This window comes from Bos javanicus, chromosome 6 (genome assembly GCF_032452875.1).
Source record: "Bos javanicus breed banteng chromosome 6, ARS-OSU_banteng_1.0, whole genome shotgun sequence".
Classification (NCBI taxonomy): domain Eukaryota; kingdom Metazoa; phylum Chordata; class Mammalia; order Artiodactyla; family Bovidae; genus Bos; species Bos javanicus.
In genome coordinates, this window is record NC_083873.1 from 12,459,865 (window position 1) to 12,485,733 (window position 25,869).

A 25,869-nucleotide genomic window follows, 5' to 3' on the forward strand; every position below is an offset into this window, starting at 1 on the left:
GTCTTTGATTCTTTAGTACCCAAACTCAATCCAGTACTTGAAACTCACTTTTGAGTTGCCACTTGTCAACAGTCTTCTCTGTGGGCCATTACAATAATTATTGACCCTCCTGAATTGTTTTCACAGCGTGGATTCCGTAGTGATAATTATCTTTCTTTAAGGTCAAAACCAGTTATGTTAAAGCAAGGGAATGGTATGACCAGTGTAGTCTTCAACAATAGCCATAACACTTTGGTGTTTCCTCTCAAACAACTGAAAAATAAAGTCATTTTGCATCCAGCACATAATAAACAGTTCAGTTTGCCCATTTATAATTGAAGATGTATTTTTTAAAGGAGACCCAGACTTTATCATTTTAAGAAATTTATTATAAAGCCTGCATTTCCTCAGAAGATCTAAGTTTTTCATTCGATACCTACTAAACAAAATGACGATGGCTTCCCAGAGAAAGACAGTCTATGTGTGACTTCAGGCTCAAGAATCAAATGAAAAAAAGCAATGTATTCATAACAGAGAACGATTGGAAGCTGGGAAACAGAATCCAACTTGAAGAGTATGAAAATGTTTACATTCATTTCATACTCTGACACTTGATTTGAGCTCTGCTGAAGCAGCTCTTTGTCTGTCTGCTAAGGTGACTCAGCCAAGGCAGCCAAGTCCATTTTTTCATTCCACCATCACAGACGTGGTCCTAGCCTGGGTGTGACCATCGGAGACTAGGCTTGATCGTCATTCCTGTCAGTCATCACGGTGTCTTTCACATTCATCTTCAGTGGCTCTTTATTTTCATGTCTATATCTCCATGTAGACATGCTGCGTGTGGAGACATTGGCTACCAAGGGGTTTAAGGCATCTCTGTTTCTATTTTCTGCATACCTACAGATAAACAACAAAGCCAACGTGGTAACCAGCCCCAAAGAAAATATTCCTACCCCGGCGCTGGTATACCTGGACTCTTTGTAACCCTTCTTAAGTTCTTTACTGTTTTTGTTGTTTCTCTCATTTGCTTTCACTCTATAAATACGTATATATTTTACTTTATTTTTTTTATTTTGTTCTTGTTTTTGCTTTGTAAGATATGAAAAAAAGTTCATTTCTTTCCTTTTTGTTAAGGTAGTTGTCAAGCAGTGTGTTTCTAACATGAGATGATCTCATTTCATTGTTGACCATTGTATGGATGATAGCTGTGGTCTCTGTAGTTACAAGTGTTGCATGCTGCCTTAGAAATACAGTAGAATGCGCTTTGGTTCTCTTAGCTCTCCTTCTGATGATAGCTGTAGATATGCAAACCGTGGTTTCTTCTCTTCATGACGCAACTGTTGACATCAAGAAGAGCTAAGAGGACTATTGCTAGACGAAAGTAAATGTAGACCTTATTCAGAGTTCCCATTCTCTCTTATTAAGACAACAGGGCTTTGTAAGACCTCACTTTCTGAGATAAAGAGGCACTGGATAATTTAAAGCTTTTTGTTTGCTGTGTTTTAAATTAAATTATCACTGTTTCACTTTAATCCAGAGAATGAAATTGCATAGCTCCGAGCTTTGAATTATCAATGGGCATGAGTTTAGTCCATTTCTACCAAATTCACAGTATTAACAACTCAATCAGTGTAATACTGTGAGACCCTATTATGTTAAAATTCAAAGTTTGAATACTGGCATTCAGTGTTCTTAGTTCCATAATATATCCCCCAAACTATTCCATGTTTTGACTTATGAGTTTCAGACATGTTTTTTATTTTTTTTAAACTGTCCTCTGTACTGTTAATTTCAAATGAATGGATAATGTTATGAGATTATTTCACCTAAGGTTAACCAGAAGGCTCAACCTGAAAGCATCTGAAAGAAGGACAGACTCATCAAGATTACTTACTAACAAAACAACAGGTTGATCACACCTCTAGCCAAGGAAGGGAAGAAAGGAAGCAGTAAATATGCTTTCAAAGTACTGCAGCATAAACTGGTGGCAATGAGATGGTTGAGTGGGCAGAGTGCTTCTGATTGAAGCACATTCTCTGTGGGTTGCAGTAACTCCCAGTTACTGAGGCATCATGTAATGAAAGTACCGAACATGCCACTGATGTATAGACACTGAGTATTTTTTTACACCAGTTATTTAATTATTATTTTCCACTTGGGAATATTTCTTCAATTTTCTAGTAGAAACAATAGGAAAAATAATAATATTTTCTTCATGGAAAAGCATGACTTCACAGACAAATCTTCCATGTATATAATCTATAAAGCAGAAATTTCTTACATATAAATTAACGTGGGATTTAACAGCAATACGGGGCTTCCCTGGTAGCTCAGACGGTAAAGAATCTACCTGCAGTGTGGGAGACCCAGTACAATCCCTGGGTCAGGAAGATCCCCTGGAGAAGGGAATGGCTACCCACTCCAATATTCCTGCCTGGAGAATTCCATGGAGAGAAGAGCCTGACAGGCTATAGTCCATAGGGTTGCAAAGAGTCAGACTCGACTGAGCAACTAACAGTTTAACAGCAATACATCTCAGATCATAGTGATTAATATGATTAGTTCCATAACACTTTAAACGTTCCTTATAATTTCTTATGGACTTTTGAAATACATTCTTTACAATAGCCCTTTTCAAAGTGTGATCCAATGATTCTAGGTTTTCTAAGAGTATTTTTCTGTGTGTTATGACAGCATGATTGGTTCTCAGATTAATACAGCTGAAAAATGTCTTCACAGACAATTTGAGATCATCTCAGAGAGTTCTAATCTCCAGTGCCAGTTTTCCATGGGACAGATATTACCAGGTGGTGAAAGAAGAAAGGAAAGCTCTGTCTGTTAATAGGACTTTGTGAAACAGCAAGTGCCTCTTTAGGTTTCCAGACTTCAAAGCCTTGTCTGTTTGCTGATCACGAATAAGGTCTTTTGCATGCTGCTGCTCCATACCAAAGCACTGTATCTCGTGGGCTCACCAGGGAGATCTTTCCTCAGAGATCTTGCCAGCCGCAGCCTCTGACGGTAGTTAACATCGCTTAAGCTCTTGTCACTGTTTAGTTGTGGCAGCTGGCTCACTCTGCCCTGTCCCTACACTAGTTAAGAATGTACTTACCAATGCGAACTGTTTCTTTCTCTATTTTGTTCTCACTCAGGAGCCCCAAACTACTGTAATCCACAACCCTGATGGAAACAAGGTATTCAGAAAGAACCAACATCATCTCGCTTTAACAAGATTACACATCTCATCAAATACTCAAAGCAGAATTAATTCATGACCTCAAATTAGGATAGAAAATCCTTACCCTTTTCTACCTTACTTTCTCTTGGGCCTGATTTATCTGGAACTATACACAGACTTCTTTCAAAACAAAAATGAATGACATCGTAAAAGAGAAATGAATGGTACCATTAGTCAGGAAAAGTCCAGTTTACAAGTCTTTATGTCGAGATGACTGTGTATCTTAAGCAATTCCATCTGTTTTTCCTTCCATGCCTGTCTGTGCATTGTGTCTTAAATGTATTCTGCATGAAATTTTAGAATTTCTTGCTATGTCATTCCACTGTCTTCAAAAAAAAAAAAACAAAACTTGAGTTTATAGTTATTTGTTTAAATTTAATGTTACTTTTGAGTTTAATTCTGTTGTCATAGTGTTGTTCTTTTTTTCTTTTAATTCCCTGTTGTTGGTGGTGTTTTTGTTGTTTGGGACGAATTTAAGGAGAGTCAGGGAGTTTCAGTTCTTGTGAAGTATGTTTGTTTTTTGTTGAAGTATATGCATTTCAGTAAACAGACAGTTAACTCTTCGTTTGGCCAAAAAGTTCGTTCGGGTTTTCCATGAAGATGGTACAGGAAAACCCAAATGAATTTTTTGGCTAATCCAAACTTTTCCCCAAAGTGTTTCCTATTCACTGTAAATTGTTTGCACAGCACATCTGTAGGATGAAGGTAGACAGTTTCTGAATATATTCCATCTTTTCACTTTATTACTTCTCATCCATTATTACATCTCTAAGGGAAGGAAAAAATACTTCATCAGATCTTTCTCAAATGTTAAGTATAGTCACTGGTTACTTTTCCTTACTATTATCAACAGTGTTAAAGTCTTAGAAAACAGTTCTTCTGATTGAACATTTAGTTGGTCAACATTAAAATCATTAAAGTAAAAAAAAAAATGAAGTGTTATATTCCTTAACATGAGATGTATTTTAGAGTCATGACACTTAAAATGTTCTAAAGTCCCTGAAAGACTCCATATAGTCAGGAGCATCACACATAAGAACAATTATTTTCAATACCATTAGCAAGTGAAAGACCAAGCATAGCAGCTGGAGCGGACACTTGGATAATTCTAGCTATGTCATTTGTAAGCGCTGTTGCATGATATTTCTTGCTTACATGAATTAGTTTATTTTTACAGTGCATGGGTTTACCCTCATCCTGAGTTTAAATTTGAATACTAGGTCACATTAAGAAACGCATGAAGACTCTTTGCTTTGGTTCTGTGTGTGTGGAGACTCTGGATATATATTTGATTAGTCTGTCCCTTTGGAGTAAATATATATCATAGTTACATAAATCATTTTTTGAATATTGAATCTCTAAAAGTGCACTGAATGTTTGCATCATTTTCCAAAATTTGTTTTTCATCACTGACTATATATCTATTGGTTAGAAGTTTCCAATTTTTTTCAGCAGTAGCCTTTAATCATCCTAAGTAGAAAATTGTTTCTTTCTTATGAATATTATTAAATTTCTTTGCTAGAAATATTTTATTACTACGTTATTAATGAAAAAAATTTATCATCCATTTTAAGGAACAGATCTTAATACTGGCAGCTACAGTGTCCATTTAAGTGTGCTTATAAATCTGCAGCTTCATTTGTAGTTTTACAAAGAAATAGCTTTGTCTTTTCATAATGGGAGCGAGTTTCTTATCAAGAACAGCCAGCTTCTGATTTAGAAATGAATGGGAAAAAATTTAATTTTCCTTGAAAGTAAATTATTCATATAATTCCATCGTGCTGATCACAAACATGGAAATTCTTCTCAAAAGCACCTTCAGTTTCTCTTAGTACTACCCTTAACTTTTTCATCAAATGACTCAATGAAATGCTTTTTCTCTCTACAAAGAAGTCAGGCTGATAAATAGCCTACAAATTTACTGCTTGATGTTGTGCCTTAGACAAAGAGGGGGCTAATTGCTAATTATTTCGGGGAAAAAACTGTTCCTTTTAAGGTTCAAATTCATTAGTCTGCTATATTCCACTTCTCATAAGTCCGTATGGAAGCGCACCTTATGGGGCACTGCAACACAGCACGTCCTTCCACAGCTCTTAAAACAAGCTGCATACTTTGGCTGCTTCTACACATCGCCTCAATTTATCATGCTTCAGGGATTAGGCAACCAGAGTACTCCTTTTTGAAATGTTTGCAGCATTTGGCATTTTATTTCTGTTAAGACCACGTAACAGATTTGTCCATTTGCATGTCAGCATATGCACACAGCCTGCTGAAGAATTTTGCATGATACATACATCACTCGCCAATTTTTTTAAAAAAAGAAAAGTCAAGATATTCATGATTTGCAACTTTTTAAATGTGTTTTCTTCTCAACAGGAGTCAACTGAGAGCTCAAATACAACAATTGAGGATGAAGACGTGAAAGGTATGATTAAACCAGAAATAGAAAATCCCAACTCAGCTACATATACATCAGAAGAAAAGTATTTATTTCAAATAACTAGTAAGTTTAGGAACTAGGCCTATTCTAAAACACAAAAATAATTTTCTTTTAATAAGTACATTATTTTAATTATATATCCTGATTTTGTCCATTTTCTTCATATTATTTTCTCTATCTTGAAACAATATATAACATGTAGTATATTCAAGGATATTGTGATTTAAAACTAGTATTGAGTGTTTGGGATCATAATATCAAATTGTAAATGTATCAGTCTAAAAGGTAATACAAAAGATTTATGCCTGACTAGAAAATAACTTATATTCAAAAATGGAGTATGAGAATAACCGTTTTTTCTAAACTTTCAGTGGTCTCAAGTGGCCTTCAGTGAAATTCTGAAATTAGCAGCCTTTTAAACCTAGACTTTGATGCACTTCTCTACTATATTCTTGATCTCCATTCAGTTCACTTGCCATTCACTCCATTCACAGGTTCTCTTAGCTCCATATAGGAGTCATTGCCTGTGCCCTTACTAGCGTCTTCTCAGGGACTGTGCACACGCATACTAAACACACATTTGCAATTAATTTTCTTGTTTTGGGCCTCAGGGTTGTTTTAGAAGTTAATCTTGCAGCAGTTGTGTTTTTTCTTTTTAAATTCATTTTTGGCTGCGCTGGGTCTTTGCTGCTCTATCTGGGCTTTCCCTATTGTGGCGCGCAGGGGCTGCTGCCTAGCTGCGGTGCACAGGCTGTTCATCGCAGTGGGTTTTCCCGTTGCAGTGCATATGCTCAAGGGCACATGGCCTCAGTAGTTGTGGAGCGTGGGCTTAGTTGTCCCACAGCATGTGGAATCTTCCCAGACCAAGGATCAAACCTGTGTTCCCTGCATTGTCGGGCAGATTCTTCCACTGCAATTATTTCTGCAATTTTGTACTCTATTTTTCTCAATTTATTGTATGTAACTGCAGTTTCTACAGGCTGCTCTCTAAAAGTGATTCCAGAAAAATAATGGTTAAAAACGGGGATATTTAAAATAGAAGTATTAAAGGAAAAGAAGTGTAAAACACAAATTAAGAGGAATGATTCATCAGATAATTAAATATTGTCTGGAAAGATTATTACCTATCACCAAAAGTATCACCATAGGCTTTCATTCTTTAGGTGGCATTGGTAAGATACAGTTTTGAAGATTTGTTTTCATGTTGCAGAATAAAGAACCTGGAAATTCTCAGGTCAAGGAGACATACAGGCAATTTGGGAAATTAAAATGACTACAGACCACAAGTCACCTCTGCTGACTTCTTCCTCTTTGGTCAAGCAGAACAGCTGACACTATTGAAGTGTAGTCTCTATATTACTAGCGCACTGACCTAGCTCTGCTAGAGGTAGTCAGTCATTATTTTTTACAATGGAAAGGTGGATAGCTGTAAAAGGATTTTATTTGGTAGGTCTATTCATCTCTCTCTTGCCTCTGAGTTAAAATTTGAACTGAAGTAATTTTGTGAATCATTGATTCCAGTCATATTAGATAAAAAGATTTTTTTTTAAGCAGATGTGCCAATAAGCTTTCCCAGTGATTCAGAAAGCATCATCTTTATAAGTATCTTGGATTCATTAGTTTTTTCAGTCAAGCAAAATGTTTATATGACTTTTACATTCTTCTCTTGAGCAAGATTCAAAAAGAAGAAATAACTTATGCATTATCCACTGGTGAGACTGAATCTTTAAATAACTGAATCAAATTAGGAGAATACCAAAACCTTACTGTATGCAAGTCATCCTCCAAGGAATATGTTTATTCTTAGGTGATCACAATATGTGGTCTTTCTCACCTGAATCAGACTCTTCACTATGCTGCATATTAGTTTAGGGTGATTGCTTTTAATCTGTGAAAATGTTAATATATAAGCAGAGTCCCTGACAGTCTCACTTTCATAGCGTATATTTACTTGGTGAAATGAAATTATGTCAGTACTTCTCAGAAAACAATTCTTCTCTTGACGTCATAATGATATGGGTTTCATCTTTCTTCTGGGATTTCACAAATTGAGACAGTATTTGTCTTTATAGTTAGGCTGAGTCTTCACACACCAAATGTTAGAGAAATTAAGCATAATATTAAGATCGAAAGAAATGTCCTGCTGATAACTGAGCCCAAAATGCTTTGGTTCATTTCCTTGAACTCAATGAATAAGTTTACATGTCTGTTTCATTTTCCTAGGGTGGTTGTGGCCACAGAGTCATAGATACAATGCATTAGGCTTCATTTGTGTTCTCTCTAAGACTCAACAGCCTTTTGGCGGTTAACCTTTTTAATATTGAATGACATCAGAAAACATTAAGTCTAGAAAACTTCTTTGAACGATCACTCAGGCTGTCATTTTTACTGTAAGACAGGTGGTATATAAAACTGTCAAATATTTTTAACATATTTACTATGGTCCATCTAGTCAAGGCTATGGTTTTTCCAATGGTCATGTATGGATGTGAGAGTTGGACTGTGAAGAAAGCTGAGCACCGAAGAATTGATGCTTTTGAACTGTGGTATTGGAAAAGACTCTTGAGAGTCCCTTGGACTGCAAGGAGATCCAACCAGTCCATTCTAGAGGAGATCAGTCCTAGGTGTTCACTGGAAGGACTGATGCTAAAGCTGAAACTCCAATACTTTGGCCACCTCATGCGAAGAGTTGACTCATTGGAAAAGACTCTGATGCTGGGAGGGATTGGGGGCAGGAGGAGAAGGGGATGACAGAGGATGAGATGGTTGGATGGCATCACCGACTCGATGGACATGAGTTTGGGTGAACTCTGGGAGTTGGTGATGGACAGGGAGGCCTGGCTTGCTGCAATTCATGGGGTCACAAAGAGTCGGACACGACTGAGCGACTGAACTGAACAGACTATGGTGATGATATGACTGTGGGGATCTCTGCATTTATCAGTGCACTGTCTTTCAGGAAGACCCTAATATATTTATTCATCTGAGGACTGTACTCTTTTTCTCTGTACCTCAGAGTTTGCCATAGCTCTGAATAGCTTGGTAGGCAATATGTTTATGGCCTAGCTCTGTTAGAACCCAAAGGTACACATACAATGTCCAGAAACTCACAGAGACCGATCAGGTGTATAACCTGAGCAAAATGATATGCTCACTACAAGACTATATCCTGTCCACAAAATTGCATGTCTTCCAATCACACACTTTTCAGCTCTTTCCTTTCTGTATACAACCTTGTTATCAGGGAAAGCACCACACCTTTTAACATGCTCTTCAGGACACAGTCCCATAGCACACTCCTCTGTGCAGCCGCATATGCTCCATCCCCTCCTTCTGGTTGTCCTACCTAAGGCGGCACCTAGACTCGCATCTTCCCATGCTGATGGCTGATCCTTTGAGCACTGTATCACATGCTTCCTGGGCCAGTGGCATCACATTCTGTCCCGTCCCCAAGGACCAACCTGGCGGGGACGCTGTAAAGAAAACGGGGTGGGGGACATTAACACAGCATGGTGACCTACTCGAAGGAGGAAACCAGGGGAGCCAGTGACAGAGTGCCATTTTCTGGCCTCTTCTGGAGGAAGAGAAAGACTAGCAGTTGTGTGTAGCTTTTTTAAAAATTATTTTAACTCTCTGGGTCGCTACATTACCTGAAGTGCATTTAGAGTAATAGGATCTACGGATGTTTGAAAATTCTCATTAGTTGTCATTTTTCACACAGACTTTTTTTAAATATACTTTTCCATTATGGTTTATCATAGGATTCTTTTTTTAATTGGTGGATGATTAATGGTCCTTTCCATTCAGTGGAACCTGGAAAGCCAGGATTGGAACAGACCCATTTTCCTTCAACTCTGCTTGTTAGTTTCCGTTTAAAATGGCCTGTGGCTTTCAAGTGGTCTCAATCCCTGTTACTCTTGATCTGTATTTAGGCTATCTCAGTTTCTTCATTCACTAATGGAGTATTTATTAAATGCCTGCTATTTGTCTGAGCTCCACTTCTCTTTGTAAGCTAGTTTTAGTTGAGCTTTCAGCAACTCAGTCAAATTACTCTTCTCTGTGCTTTACATAAATCTGTGCTATAATTTAAGCTGTTTTTTACTTTTAGTTCAATAAATCTCAAGGAAACTTAACTGGAAAAGTGAGGCCCAAGATATGGGCACTTCATATCTAAAAGTCCCTTTCTTTTCTTTTCCTTAAAAACCTGAAGCATTTAGTGAGAACCACAACATGTTCCTCCCCAAGCTCATGGTCACCCTCAGGGAACTCGGAGTTGCTCTGCAGCTCTTGTTTGTGAAAAGCTTCTGGTCCTGTGTTTTCTTTCTCCAGCACAACAACTTGACTTCCTAATATTGCCCTTGTGAGCAACTTCCTAATTTTGCCCTGGATTCAAAAACCAAATATTATCTCTAATGCTATGTCAATAAACTGAGTGTAATGGAGAGATATTAATAGTTTAAAAACAAATAAGCATCTTAATGAAGCATTTATTGCCATAGAAGCACTGTGATAACACACCATTATATACTTTAAAGAAGTATAGAATTTATGTTTTCAAAATATGATTTTTTTAGGTCCATAATTATTGAAATAGTCATTCAATTTTGAGTATATTTCTAGCAACTCATGAGTTAATTAATTTCCAGTGTTATCAAACAGCTGGCAGCAGCAGCCTTTGATGAGGAAGTGGCAGTGCTGACAGTACTGCTGTCCATAGCTGTGGGCGTACCTAAGGCCTGTGCTACGGAGCAGTGGCCCTTTCAACTCTGTGTACATGTCAAGACTTATCCTATGGTTTGTGGCCATCGCCCCGGGCCTGTCCTTGTGTGCTGCAGTGCCTCTCCACCTCCTAGCCTGCACAGCACCATTGCTCAGAGCCAGCTACTTCTTCCTAATAGGTGTGCTACAGTTTGGCCCACCTGCTGCTCTTTCCCTAAATGCCAGAGCTGTGTGGCACCTGTCGACACTGAGCTCCTCTGCGCCAGTACATGCCCTCTGCCACTCATCCTGCTTCCAGCATCTCACTTCAGCTCACCGTTCAGCAGCCTCCTGGATCTCTTGCTGCATTTCATCTTTGTTACAGCTGTAGGCCAGTGGAGCTCTGTACTACAAGCAAAAATGTATTATGGTAGGGCTTCCCTCGGAGAAGGCAATGGCACCTCACTCCAGTACTCTTGCCTGGAAAATCCCATGGATGGAGGAGCCTGGTAGGCTGCAGTCCATGGGGTCGTGAAGAGTCAGACATGACTGTGCGACTTCACTTTCACTTTTCACGACTTCACTTTCACTTTTCACTTTCATGCATTGGAGGAGGGAATGGCAACCCACTCCAGTGTTCTTGCCTGGAGAATCCCAGGGACGGGGAGCCTGGTGGGCTGCCACCTATGGGGTCACACAGAGTCAGACACGACTGAAGTGACTTAGCAGCAGCAGCAGCAGCAGCAGCAGGGCTTCCCTGGTGGCTCAGAGGTTAAAGCGACTACCTGGAATGTGGGAGACCTGGGTTTGATCCCTGGGTTGGGAAGATCCCCTGGAGAAGGAAATGGCAACCCACCCCTGTACTCTTGCCTGGAGAATCCCATGGAGGGAGGAGCCTGGTAGGCCCCAGTCCATGGGGTCGCAAAGAGTCGGATACGACTGAGCGACTTCACTTTCACTTCACTATGTGGAGACTTCAGGCTTGTTTTTCCTCTTTTTCCTTTTGCTGACAAGCAAGTGATGCTGCATAGAATCACAGGTAATGAAGCTGCATAGGATGTTTGCATAAGGCCCAGTTTAAGGGCACAGGAGCTGACAGCCTTATCTCTTGAGTGGGGCCTGGTATGTGATGACACCTGGATGTCATGGTATCAGCTAATCCACAGAATCACTTGACTCCTGAGATTTGTGTGTGTATCTTTTGTAAATCCGGGCATGAGCAGACAGTGTGATGACTAAACACTGAGATTCAACTGTTCAGTGCAGATCAGGGCTTCTGTGTAGGCTTTCCTGGGGCAGAGGCCCTCTTGGTGCCAGTCTCCTTCCCATCCTCATGAAGCCTGAAACTCAGTACTTGCTTTGCATGCATTCAGAAGAATCTGCAAATCAAGCAACTCGTGGATATTTTATTTAAAGACTTTGGATAATTATGTTGCTCCATCAGGTTGAAAGTATCTTAGAAGACCTGTAGTGTAGTGTGTGTGTGTGTTAGTTGCTCAGTTGTGTCCAACTCTTTGCAACCCCATGGACTGTAGCCTGCCACCCTCTTCTTTCCATGGGATTTCCCAGGCAAAAATACTGGAGTGGGTTGCCAATCCCTTCTCCAGGGGATCTTCCTGACCCAGGGATTGAACCTGAGTCTCCTGCCTTGCAGGCAGATTCTTTAACATTTGAGCCACCAGGGAAGCCCAGAACAGTGTATTAGTAACTTCTTTTAGGTTTCTAATCCAAACTTTGATTTTTAAAAAGATTTGGTAAGAAAATTTTCTGTTTGCAAATTGTGTGTCTACCTGTTTATCTTTTGTATCAGGATCAGTAACTTACAGAACTGATGCAGAATTTATTCCACTCTACCACTGTACTCACTCTGCTTTTCTTTTCTTTACTCTCTTGCCTTCTGTGAGATTTGAATCTTAAATTCATCAGTGATAGCTTCAGCTTTATTTAGTCCTGCTGACAAAATAGTATGGGGTCAAAAGCTCTTGCCAACCCCAGCTTAAAACAAAGTCTGAAATCAAATCAAAGCAAATGAAACCAACCAATAAAAACATGTAGCTACTAATTTTATCATTAGAAAAGCGTAAGCTCATTCTATAGTAATACCATTCCTCAGTTTAAAGTTTCTTTAAATGGCTTTACTTAGCAAGTCTGTAAATATTTGTGTGCAGTTTTAGAAAACTCCACAGGGAAAATGTAGCATTATTTTATTAAATCCTCATAAATTCTGAAAGCGTATGTTATAAGATCCCTTCTATCAGTTTTTAAATCTTGATTCAGCCATCAGGTTTTTAACTTTGAATTTATTTTCAAAATTCAGAGTTTAAAAATACAACATTTACTATTCATAGATATTACTTTATATGGAAATAATAGGAGGTAATCAACTCAGTTTATATAATCAAAATTTTAGTGATCAGTTTTAAAGATCTAATTTACATTATAATACAGCTGCATATATTGATTGTAAACTTTTATGTTATCTATTTTTCCCAATACCTGATAAAAATTTAATAAGCTGCTAAAGTTAATATGTACAAGTTCTCAAGTATTTTATTACTACCCTCTGGCTCCTTATCTTTTCAGATTATAACTTAATTACTTTCTTTAACTGATATAAAAACACCAGCAAAGATCTGATTTTTGCTGGAATTCGCCAGGGTAGAATCTGGAGTCTACACTCTGTTTCTAGTTCCAGCTTTTATACAACTTGCGTTAAACAAGTTGCATAACTTCTCTGTGGCTCTGCTTTCCCCAGGTTAGAGATGATGAAATCAATAATACAGAATTGCAGGGGTTTTTTCCTATACCACTTTAATGCAGTACTAGTAAGGTCCATATTTTAAAAGTATTTTCAGTTATACATTATAAAATAATATATAGTAAAGTAATATATGTTAATAATATAAACTATTGAGAATAATTATAAATAGACATTTAATTCAAAGTTGAATTAGATCACTGGGCTTATAGGAATAAATCACTGCAGTTTTAGGGAATGTTATTAAAATGGGAAAAAAATTGTCTACTGACCTGTATATCCAAAGTTATTATAGTACTAATGGACTATAAAATTAGTACTTTAATTAAATTCCAGTAAGAATTATTATTGGGGGTATATTTCATGTTTTTAAAACATCTACTATATAAAATTACTTAATATCTAAAACTATTATTTGACTTATGCATTTCTATACAGAATTTAAATAATATTTTTAACTATAAGCTTTATAATTCTGAAATTATTTATTAGAATAAAATAATTACTTTAGTAAAATAATCACTTTAGCGTCCTTTGCTGAGTTTGTATTATTCCCTACTAATTAAACATATCTAGAAGTTATGTGAAAGTATATGTTTATATTCTTTAGTGATTCATCTTGTCAGTGAAATGGCCTTACTTTTTTTTTTTTTTAGTATGGATTTCTGCAAAATAGTTCCTTTGATTTTTTTCAGGAGAAACTAGTTCTAAAGTGGTCAGAGAAACAAATCTTGGTCCTGTGCATTTTTAATCCATTCCACCAGCTTATAAATCCATCCATTTCAGACCCATATATTGAGAATATTACAGGGGAAGCAGAGAAAGCATTACTGAATGAAGATGCTTTATAGAGCAGACGGTCTAGAAGTGAATGGTTTTTATTTATTTTGGAATAGTATTTTCATTATTTAATTTAGTGCAACAAATACACCACACTTACAGTGTAAGGAGCACTAAGGAGGCACCAGCCAGACTTCTTGCCCTCATGAGCAGGCCTAGAAAAGATAAAGATGATTCTGCATGATAACATAGTTTCTTTGTTTTTGGCTTGTATCCAGATAACTCTGAAACAAGGAATAATATGTTCATCGAAAAATAAACATAAGAACATAGCTACAAATAGTCATATGTGAGGAAGTACAGAAAATTTCAGTTGCATGTAACAAATGTGATTCCTAACAAAATATTTGAAAAATTTGGATTCGTGCAGTTCTTTTTTAAAAAATCATTGAACACCTACTATGTACTGGATACGACAGACTAGGCTGAGACTAAAAGATGGCTTACCCTTTCCCTCAAGGAGTTATCCGTCATCTAGTACACTGTTTAATGAAATCATATCTGCTAATGTATTTCCCTAATGAATGGCTGTTTTGCATTCAAATTTTAGTCTATGTTAAAGACTATTTCTTCCAAGATACACGAATAACGCTTAGTGAATTAGGTAGTCTGTCTTTATTTCTTTTGATGTTTAATAGTGTGACATTTTTCCATTGGTCAGTGTTAAGTTTGCCAGTACATCATATGAAAAGTAGCATTGTATTTATTACAAAAAGACAGTTTTAGTTATAGGTATTGGAGGATTTTTGGTCTCCTCAGTTTTGCTTTTACACCCGGTCTATCATATCAGCAAATCCTGTTGGCTTGGCAGTCAGTCCGTCCTATAGATTTTCCTGTTTGTCAAATCAGTATACACTCAGTTCTTTTTTTTTTTTTAATTGACTGCTGCTCACTAGACCTATTTCCATCACCCTGGTCCACAACAGCATGAACATCATTTGCCTACATTATTGACATGACTTCTTAGCCAGTCAGCCTGTTTTGGTATTACCTTCCTGTGGTCAGTTCACAAGATAAAAGTCAAAGAGATGCTTTTACAGTGTGTCAGATCATGTCTTGTTTCTGGTTTGTATTCTCTAGTGGCTACTATTGCAATTAGAATGGATTATAGGATGCTCAGAGATCAGGACCTCTTCCAGTCATACCTCTCTTTACTATCTGACTTCATCTCCTATTATGTCTCAGGAACACTATCCTGACACATAGCAAACAGGTTGCTGCCTCAAGGCCTTTGCACTTGCCATTTCCTGCCTGATATGTCCTGATATAGATTCCATGTGCTTGCTGCTGCTTCTCTTTTTTTAGTTTCTGATCAAATGTTATATCCTCTCAGATCTTCCTAGATGACCTTAATTTTAAACTGTTAGCCTCCAAATCCAGTGTTGCCATTCTCCTTCTCTGCTTTCCTCCTTTCCTAGATATATCATTATCTGGCTCTTTTCCCCTACTGGGATATAAATTTCTTCAGGGCACAGACTTTTGACTGTTTTGTCTATATCTTTAGCCACAGTATCTAGACCAGTGTTTGGCAATAGTAAGAATCAGTTCAGTTCAGTCACTCAGTCGTGTCCGACTCTTTGCAACCCCATGAATCACAGCACACCAGGTCTCCCTGTCCATCACCAACTCCTGGAGTCTACCCAAAGCCATGTCCATTGAGTCGGTGATGCCATCCCACCATCTCATCCTCTGTCGTCCGCTTCTCCTCCTGCCCTCAATCTTTCCCAGCATCAGGGTCTTTTCCAATGAGTCAACTCTTCGCATGAGGTGGCCAAAGTATTGGAGTTTCAGCTTCAATATCAGTCCTTCCAATGAACAACCAGGACTGATCTCCTTCAGAATGGACTGGTTGGATCTCCTTGCAGTCCAAGGGACTCTCAAGAGTCTTCTCCAACACCACAGTTCAAAAGCATCAATTCTTCGGTGCTCAGCTTTCTTCACAGTCCAACTCTCATATCCATACATGACCACTGGAAAAACCATAGCCTTGACTAGACGGACTTTTGTTGGCAAAGTAATATCTCTGCTTTTTAATATGCTGTCTAGGTTGGTCATAACTTTCCTTCCAAGGAGTAAGCGTCTTTTAATTTCATGGCTGCAGTCACCATCTGCAGTGATTTTGGAGCCCCCCAAAAGAAAGTCTGACACTGTTTCCCTATCTATTTACCATGAAGTGATGGGACTGGATGCCATGATCTTTGTTTTCTGAATGTTGAGCTTTAAGCCAACTTTTCACTCTCCTCTTTCACTTTCAAGAGGCTCTTTAGTTCTTCTTCACTTTCTGCCATAAGGGTGGTGTCATCTGCATATCTGAGGTTATTGATAGTAGGAATAATAAGTATTTAATTGAAGGAGGAAGGAAACATGATGGACAATCAACTATACCATGTCCTAGTAGCCGCTCAAAAGGCTAGAATTCTCTATAAGTTATGATCACATCCCAACTTTTTTATTTTTATAGACCTTTGTCTACATGTTCCCTGCCTCTACCCCATAATTTAGGAACTAAAAATATAGAAAATGAAAATTGAAAAAGTAAGTCACAGGATCCTCTTTCCTGTTTGGATGGAGCAGGTGTTTTTGTGTCAAATATAGTAGGTTTGAATTACAGCCAGCCTTTTATCAGCGAAGCAATCCAGCTGCCCATGTAAACCTCTCTGAGTCACACTGTGTACAGTGGTGGTAATGATGTCTCAGTACTTAACCATTTTTTACCTTCAAAAGTGGTAATTTCATATGGTTCAAACCTAACAATGATAACAGTATCAAAACATGGTCATGTTGACTAGAGCAGATATTTGTTAAATGCCTGACCCATGATAGCAAAATTAATTACATGATCTCTGGCCATTGTTTCCTGTGAATACATGACATACACACAGAAGTTCATTATTAAAAGAGTCTATAAATCTAAAGGGATCTGTGTTTTTCACTGTAGCTTCAGTGTTTCTATATTGTAAGCCATTTATTTTGATAAGTAAATTTTAAGATCCACAATATAGAATCCAGCCAGTCTATATATATAAGCAAACATAGAAGCTGCCCACATACAGAAAATAAATTCACTTTTGGGTTAAAACAAAAGCCAATATTTTTAAAAAGCTTTTATTAAGGTAACAATATTAACTTGTCATGAATTTTACACAGATTATTTTAATTCACCATTTTTTGCCTCCATGATACCATATAGTAGGCACTTAGTAAGTTAATGAATTAATTATAAGGTTTTTGGATTAATTTTGTTTTAAACTATTAAAATTTTTGAGAGACATATTCTGTTTTTAATTAAACAGAAGATATTTTAAGTAATGACTCTGTCTTCCCTCATTTAAACTGATTGTTTTATCCCTGAATGTTTTCAGGTGTTTTGAAAAATTGGCTTATTCTGAGTGTGTCTTGATTATCCCTGATGAGAATAAAAGAAAAGTATGTAGACTGATTGTTTTTGACAAAAGTAAAATACATTTTAAAAGGAGCATGCCTATGCCAAATTACTTCTCAAGCAAATTCTCTCGAGAACTATAACATAAAATATCCCTCTTAGAGACTGATTACCCAAGTCATTGATTCCTCAGAGAAAAGCAAACCATCATGACAGAAGTTAACAGCTTAAGTGTAGAAGATCTGTTATTTGTTGGTTCTTGAAATAATTCATTACAGGATTATTGGTGTCTTTGTTAACATCACTACATGTGGTTATTTACACTATATCTGAAGCAAAACACAGATGGCAAATGTTAGAAGAGAATTTTAGATTTATGGGCAAGTTTGAGTAATAGACAAAAACCCATCATCACTATGTGTTTTCAAATTTTGAAAGAAAGAAATTCTGCTCCAAAATGTCATTTGTTTTCAGTTTGAACTTGAAAATGTTTTCAGCTGGGGGAAATAACGTGCTGTGGTGATAGCTATTTTGAGTGCAGAGTATTTTTACTCTCCACTTAGCCTACTTTACTGAGAATTACAATATTGTAACCAAATATTGTATTATATAGAGTTAAGGGGAAAAAATGTAAAGATATTGCTAAAAAATTACCTCTGAAAAGATTAACAGTCTTCAATGACAGAAATGATGGCTTACTTCAAAGAGACTCCTGTAATTTTTTTTTAGAGGTTTTGTGACCAGTGTAGTAACAGTGTGAGCGTATGAAACCGTGTTTTTAAATCTCTGTTCAAGAAATAGAAGCTCTTCATTTATAACCTTAATAAGTTAAAAAAAAAATAAAAGAGACTAAGTTGCAACTTACTAATGCTATTTTTTAGTTGATTTTTAGTGTAGTTTCTTTACAATGTTGTATTAGTTTCTACTGTACAGCATATGTATATATCCTCTTTTTTTTGGCTTTCCTTCCCATGTAGGTCATCACAGAGCTCTGAGTAAGAGTTCCCTGAGCTGTACAATGGATTCTCTTTAGTTACCTGTTTTATACATAGTATTAATGGTGCATATATGTCAATCCCAATCTCCCAGTTCATCCCACTCCTCACTTTCCCCTTGGTATCCATACATTTCTTCTCTGTGTCTGTGTCTCTATTTATGTTTTGCAAATAAGATCATCTATACCATTTTTCTAGATTCCACTGTGCTTAGTTCCTCAGTTACGTCTCCTTGCAACCCCATGGACCTTAGCCATGTGTATGCATTATAATAAATGATACTTGTTTTTCTTTTTCTGACTCACTTCACTCTATGACTGTCTCTAGATCCATGTACATTTCTGCAAATGTTTTGTTCCTTTTATGGCTGAGTAATATTCCACTGTATATACGTACCACATCTTTATTCATTCTTCTGCTGATGGGCATCTAGGTTGCTTCCATGTCCTGGCTATTGTAAATAGTGCTGCAGTGAACATTGGGTTTCATGTGTCATTGTGAATTATGGTTTTCTTTGGGTATATGCCCAGTAGTGTGGTTGCTGGGTCATATGGTAATTCTATTTTTAGTTTTTAAGGAACCTCCATACTGTTCTCCATAGTGACTGTATCAATTTACCTTCCCACCAACAGTGCAAGAGGGTTCCCTTTTCTCCATACCCTCTCCAGCATTTATTGTTTGTAGATTTTTTAATGGTGGCCATTCTGAGGGGTGTGAGGTGATACTTTATGGTAGTTTTGCTTAGCATTTCTCTAATAATTAGTGATATTGACCATCTTTTCATGTGTTTGTTGGCTATCTTTATGTCTTCTTTGGAGAAATGTCTATTTAGGTCTTCTATCTATTTTTTGATTGGGTTTGTTTGTTTGTTTGTTTTATTGAGCTGCATGACCCATCTGTATATTTTGGAAATTAGTCCTTTGTCAGTTGCTTTATTTGCAAATATTATCTCCCGTTCTGAGGGTTATCTTTTTATCTTGTTTATGGTTTTATTAGGTCCTGTTTCTTAGTTTTCATTTTTATTTTCATTACTCTAGGAGGTGGGTCAAAAAGGATCATGCTGTGATTTATGTCAAAAGAGTGTTCCGCCTATGTTTTCCTGTAAGAATTTTATAATGTCGGGCCTTACATTCACTTCCTTAACACATTTTGAATTTATTTTTGTGTATGGTATTAGGGAGTGTTCTAATTTCATCCTTCTACATATCACTCTTCAGTTTTCCCAGCACCACTTACTGAAGAGGCTGTCTTTTCTCCATTGTATGTGCTTGCCTCCTTTGTCATAGATTAGGTGGTCATAGGTGCCTGAATTTATCTGTGAGCTTTATATCCTGGTCCATTGGTCTATATTTCTGTTTTTGTGCCAATATCATACTGTCTTTATTAATGCTGTTTAAATATATGAATAGTTAATAAAAATGAAATGTGCTTTTTGTTATGGAAGATAAAACATTTGTTTGGGATAAATATTCAAGACCCTGTATCTGAGTATTAAGGTCCTTAGAGTCTAAAATTCTAGTACAACTTGAATTTTCTAACATGAGCATGCTGTGAACTATTGAAGAATTTCCTCTTTGATGGTTTGTGATGTGTTGTATATAATCTGTCTACGCAAGTGCTAAAGATAACCTTTATAGGCATTCCCAGTGGTCTCTCCTCCTGGGATTTCCAAATTTATATTTGTGGACTGTTAATTATTCATCAAATAACCTAAATGGTGTCTTTGATTAGTGTTCTTTTTTTAATTCAACAAATAAAAAACAGTATTTCATATTCACAAATATGTATTTACTATAAATTACATCTTACCATCATTTATATTTATAATACATCCTAGAATAAATAACGGAGAAAGCAATGGCACCCCACTCCAATACTCTTGCATGGAAAATCCCATGGACGGAGGAGCCTGGTAGGCTGCAGTCCATGAGGTCGCTAAGAGTCGGACGTGACTGAGCGACTTCACTTTCACTTTTCACTGTCATGCATTGGAGGAGGAAATGGCAACCCACTCCAGTGTTCTTGCCTGGAGAATCCCAGGGATGGGGGAGCCTGGTGGGCTGCCGTCTATGGGGTCGCACAGAGTCGGACACGACTGAAGCGACTTAGCAGCAGCAGCAGCAGCAGAATAAATAAAACAGTCATATGTTGTTAGTTCAGTGATATATGAATCATAAATTTAATTCTTACTGTACTTGCATTGATTAAAACAAGAGTAATTTTACTGGTCCCATAAAATTTAACCAGGATATTCCAATAAATACTTGTTGACTAGATAAATAATGTATAACTTAAAAGCTGATAGTTAATGTTTTGTTTGAGGATCTTTCTGAGGACCGCAGCCTCGGAGGCAACCTCTCAGATAGTGCTGAGGAACTGCTCTCAAGAAGTAAGCAAGGAGGAAGGGTAGCTAGTTTTTGCTGGAAAAGTAAAAGAAATGTGGTGGAACATCAAAAGATTACTACTAATCATAAAAAAAACCCAGATATCTCAAGTTAATGATTTTAGTGCTTTTCTGTGTATGGGAAGATGCAGGAGTCTGAACTTGGTAAAATTCTCCTTTTGATATGCATCGTCATTATCTAGGGTCAGTGTTCTGGTGTTTTCCATCCTGTGTTCCCCTCAGGGTACATCATGAGGGGTGGCTGCAGTGGCTGATGGCTTGATGGCAGCAACAATTACTCAATAGTACTTTACTGAAATGACAGGCAACATTTTGGGTCCACATATTTGAAATGAATTCTCTAAGCTGAATTTTGAGCAGAGTATCTCAGAGCTAAACTGGTGACATAGTCCAGTGTGAGGTATCAGTTTAGTAAAAAACCATTAGCCATGAGGACCCATTTAAGAACTTCTGGTCTGAAAGGCTGTTTTCACCCTCCCAAATTAAGTTTTAAAAAAATGTAGCAACCAACCATGGACATGACTCTTGGTCCTCAGAGTCTTATCACTGCTCTCTGTCAAATGCCTGAGGACTTCAGAAGAATCACAGGAACTCACATCATTTTGTGAATGTGTGTATATGTTTGTGTGTGTGGTGAAAATGGGAAGTTATTTTCTCCCAAACCTAAGTATATCTTGCAAGTTGTGATAAGCCATTATAAGTTTATCCAGACTGACTACTGCTGGGCTTTTTCAGTCTATGGCGTGGCATCTCAGAAGGCTATAAAATTCTTCAGATCATCAGTTAAGGCATGTAGGCACATATATTACATTGGGCCCTGGCCTTTGGATCTACAATGTCATTAACAAACTCATTTTTTTAACACAATTGACATATTGAGAGTCTATTATTTTCCCATAATTGAAAAAAATTGTTTAAATATGTTATTTGTTCCATAAACTTTTTTCATTAGTTCCCTAATTTACTGTTGATTGTAGATGCTCTAGGTCTTTAAAAAAATGTATGGGTGGGACTGGGTTCTATGACATGTTTTGTGAATTGGCCTCTTTTCTTTCCACCACACTAGACATGATCTGCCCTTGCAATTCCCATTCATTGCTTCAGGAAGCATGAATTGGATAATGATAGACTTTGCAATGAAAGCTGCTGAAGATGAGAAATTTTTAGCAGAAAGTGTGGGATTACAATGATAGCAGATGCTGCTGAGTTTTCTTGGGTGGTAGTAAAATCTGCTGAGTTATCTTGTCAGTCTTGTCAAGGGGAATGGGTCAAAATGAGATGAATATTATTTTACACAAGAAAGTATAATGCTGTTCTTAAAGTATTTGTGTAATCTGTACAGTGGTGGGTGAGAAAACTGCTTAGTTTCAACTTCACGGAGGCACACTGGTGCGAGCAGTGCTGAAATATGATTAGTAACTTGGGTGAAGCTGGAAATACAGGGAACAGACCTTTAAAAAATATCATATGGGACTCAATAAATGTCACAGAGTAACATATTTTTATAACTGTAGTTAGCCTGTGCTGTTCTGTGTGCTAAGTCGCTTCAATCGTGTCCAACTCTTTGTGACCCCATGGACTGCAGTCCGCCAGGCTCCTCCATCCATGCGATTCTCCAGGCAAGAATACTGGAGTGGGCTGCCATTCCCTCCTCCAGATCTTCCCAACCCAGTGATCAAACCCAGGTCTCTTGCATTGCAGGTGGATTCTTTACTAGCTCTTTCTCAAAAAAATCCAAAGATAACCACACTTCAATTAATTTTGATGGATCTTTTTGTTTGGTTGGTTTTTATTTTTGTCTTTTGCAAAATGAAAAAAGATATAAGATGGTTCTGTAACACAGAGGATTGTGTCTTACTACCCTCCTGCATTCTTGTTGCAAGGGAGCACTCATGAATCTACCAATTATTCAGGAAGGTGTAGTTATAAATAAACTTGTCTAAGAATATAGTGAATTCTTTTTCACTGAACTCGGTGTTTGTGTGAACTAATTTTATACTTTTTATAAAAGAATAAGTTATTTAAAAGAAGATAAATTAATTATAAGCTAAGCAACAGTAGTAGAAATCATTGAAGAATATACCTATCCTCATGGCTGCACAGAATTTTAACCCTTCTCAGTATTTGACACTGCTGCATATTCATACTGAAGGACAGAGCATTAGCAGGTTGACCTTAACTTTTGACCTGTTTTGGCTAATATCATGTAAAATTGATTGGAGGGGTTAGTTGGAATCGTTATAGTTCCAAGATTTAGGAAAAGCTGTATTTCCTTCATGACAATACACCACCTCAAAAAAAAAAAAAAAAAGGCTAAAAAGAACTTTCCACATATTTAAAAACCCTCTCATTGTCTTTTCTATAAATCTGATTTTTTCTTTTGAGACAATAGTTTTGATTGTCACCTTATTTAGTTCTTCAGTGGAAGAAAGAAATACCTCTAGAGAATGCTTAATATTTCTCTTGTTATGCAAGTATATAAGCCTGATACTTAAAGAGTACAATTTTAATCTTCAATCTAAGCAGTTGACATGAATCTTTGAACCAGTCAACTCTTAACTGGAAGTGGTGTGACACCAGTCTTATTAATAAAACATCTTAATATATTCATAATGTTGTCCTATTTCTAGCTTCTGCAGGTCAGCTGGGGTGGCAGAACTGTTACCCAGTTACTTAAGTGTGGCTGCACTGAGTGCTCTCGTATCAGCAGACATTCTGTTTGCTCTCATACAGCTTCTTTAGCCTCTGAAACGTGTATCTAAGCCATTTTTAATGAAAATCCTCATAAATACTTTACAAATACTTTAATCCTTTTTAAAAAGTAGTAAATAGTAAATTTTTTTCATCTTCAGGTTCAAACTCATCGACACAGCCATATTTTGTAACCCAATGATATTGTCACAAACCTTTTTTAAAAAATCTAAACATACTTTCACTTACACCAAATGATTTCAGTGCCATACATTTCTGTTTTTAAATATTTGTTAATCATTTATTATCAGGCCATAGCAATGTAACAGGACTAAATAGTACTTCTTCCCCAATTAACAATTTATACTTTGAAACTAAGAGTAGTTTTTTATAGAGCAAAGTACATAGATGATTTGAATAATTTATCTTTTAAATCTTGAAGATCTCCAGCAATTAAAAGGCTGAAATATTGATGTTATTGAACAGGTGATTTTTGGGTAAGTGAGCTACTTGAAAGCAATCTTGAATAGAAATTTGGTACTTTCCAGGTGTTATATTTGAATAAAATATTGTAAATTATTAACCCAATCAACTCCAGAATCCTTGACTTTGATTTTAAAAGCCAAAATAATGGAAATTACTCTCCCAACTGTTAATAATATATGAAATTAATGAAATAAAAAGTGACTAAGAAACAAGCTGTTAATTCCACAGGAAACTCCAAACATAGCTGAGTTGACAGGTACCTTTTTCGATAAAACTACCAAGAGCATGAGAATGATCCTAATTTGTATATTTTCCTAAGATAATAACTATTCCAAACCATTGTTTTTGTTAATGGCAGCATGGAAAAAGACAAACCATGGGAGATCCAATTTTTTTGAATTGGTGTAATAATTAATTACAACTCTGGCCCAGTAATTAAGTTGTCAGTCACCTTGCCAGAGAAAGTGCAAAGGCATTTAGGTGGTTCATTTAAGTTTATGATTTCAAAATATTGAATTAGGTACTGTGGGCTGGAAAGAACATAGATTAGTGAATTAAACAGCAGACAAACACCTCAGCCAAATAAAGTTCCAGTCCTGGCACAGCTTTTGAATTGACTGGATGACTTGAACAAGTCACTCAACACCCGTGTCCTTCAAGTCTCTGGCAGGCAAGTACCCAGTAACTCCATGAATGTGGAAGTACTAGTTAAACAGAACAAATATTTGTTCAATTTATTACAGTCGATTTACAATGTTGTGTTAATTTCTGTTGTACACCAAAGTGATTCAGTTATAACGCGTATACACTCTTTCCTGTTCCTTTCCATATAGTTGATCAGAGGACGTTGAATATAGGTCCCTGTGTTATACAGTAGGACCTTGTTGCTCATCCATTCTGTATATAATAGCTTGCATCTGTAGTCCCAAACTCCTAATCCATGCCTCCTCCACCCCTTGGCAACCACAGGTCTTTTCTCTCTGTCTGTGAGTCTGTTTCTGTTTCATAGGTAAGTTCGTCTGTGTCGTATTTTAGATTTCACGTATCAGTGATATCATATGGCGTTTGTCTTTCTGACTTCACTTTGTGTGATAATCTCTAGGTCCATCCATGTTGGTGCAAATGGCATTATTGTGTCCTTTTTATGGCTGAGTAGTATTCCATTGTATACTTGTATACATTGTGAGTGTATATCTATACACACACATATACACCTGGGCTTCCCTGGTTTAGATTTTACAAGGTTTAATAGTCCCTCTTTAGTTATTTATTCTGGATAAGAAATGGTTGGTTGTACTAGAGTGATGAGAAGAAAAGAAGTGGATTAATGTGTAAGGCCTTTAAAAGGCAAACTCAGTATGGCTTGAACTACTGGATTGGGAGAGGTGGGATGAGGGAATCAAAAATGATTCTCAGGTTTCTTTCTGGCTTGTGTAAATGGATGGATGTTGCCATTCACCAGGATGAGGTCCCTGGAAGAGCAAATAGGTGACAGAAATTCATATGCTCAGTTTAGGGTATGTTGGGTTCAAGATGCATTTGAGATATCCAAATGGAAATTCCAAAGTAGGCGCTGACATACAGACCTAGAGGAACAGTCTAGAACAACCTGGGAGTCATGGGATATTCAGCGATTTAAAGCGCTGGTATAGACAGAACTGTAGGGATAACAGTATATGGTAAGAGGGCCTCAGACTGCCTTTTAAAAGGAATTGAAACATTTAAAGTCCATGTGGCAAATGTGAGTTGAGATGCTGTGATCAGATGATTGATAAGAAAAGCTGGGAGAAATGAAACAAGAATATTTCAAGATGGTGTAAGGGACTAATCAGCAAGCTCTGTGGCTTTGGGCAGTACCTGTATTCTCGACTTCTTTGTTAACAAGAGGGGTAACATCTGTCTGCATATCTCAGGGAACTGCCATGATGCTCAGATCTCATACTGCTTGAGAAATGTTGAAA

The 25,869-nt window shown here is 37.1% G+C and overlaps 1 protein-coding gene and 1 long non-coding RNA gene across 29 annotated transcripts in view; one reads left to right on the forward strand and one right to left on the reverse strand.

The window, feature by feature from the left end:
- The window catches only part of CAMK2D (calcium/calmodulin dependent protein kinase II delta), a 308,198-nt gene that overhangs the window by 266,503 nt on the left and 15,826 nt on the right, over positions 1-25,869 (forward strand). For 10 of the 28 annotated variants that reach the window (XM_061419307.1, XM_061419310.1, XM_061419320.1 and 7 more), the window contains 3 exons: positions 883-942; positions 3,129-3,170; positions 5,591-5,639. In XM_061419307.1, coding sequence (XP_061275291.1) covers positions 883-942; positions 3,129-3,170; positions 5,591-5,639 — 151 coding nt within the window. The remainder of the gene's footprint in view (positions 1-882; positions 943-3,128; positions 3,171-5,590; positions 5,640-25,869) is intronic. The other 18 variants (XM_061419325.1, XM_061419327.1, XM_061419334.1 and 15 more) reach the window with 3 other exon arrangements.
- LOC133249238 (uncharacterized) overlaps positions 13,987-25,869 on the reverse strand; it is a 60,873-nt gene continuing 48,990 nt past the window's right edge. Inside the window, exon 5 of the long non-coding RNA XR_009736884.1 lies at positions 13,987-14,105. This is a non-coding gene — a long non-coding RNA (uncharacterized LOC133249238). The remainder of the gene's footprint in view (positions 14,106-25,869) is intronic.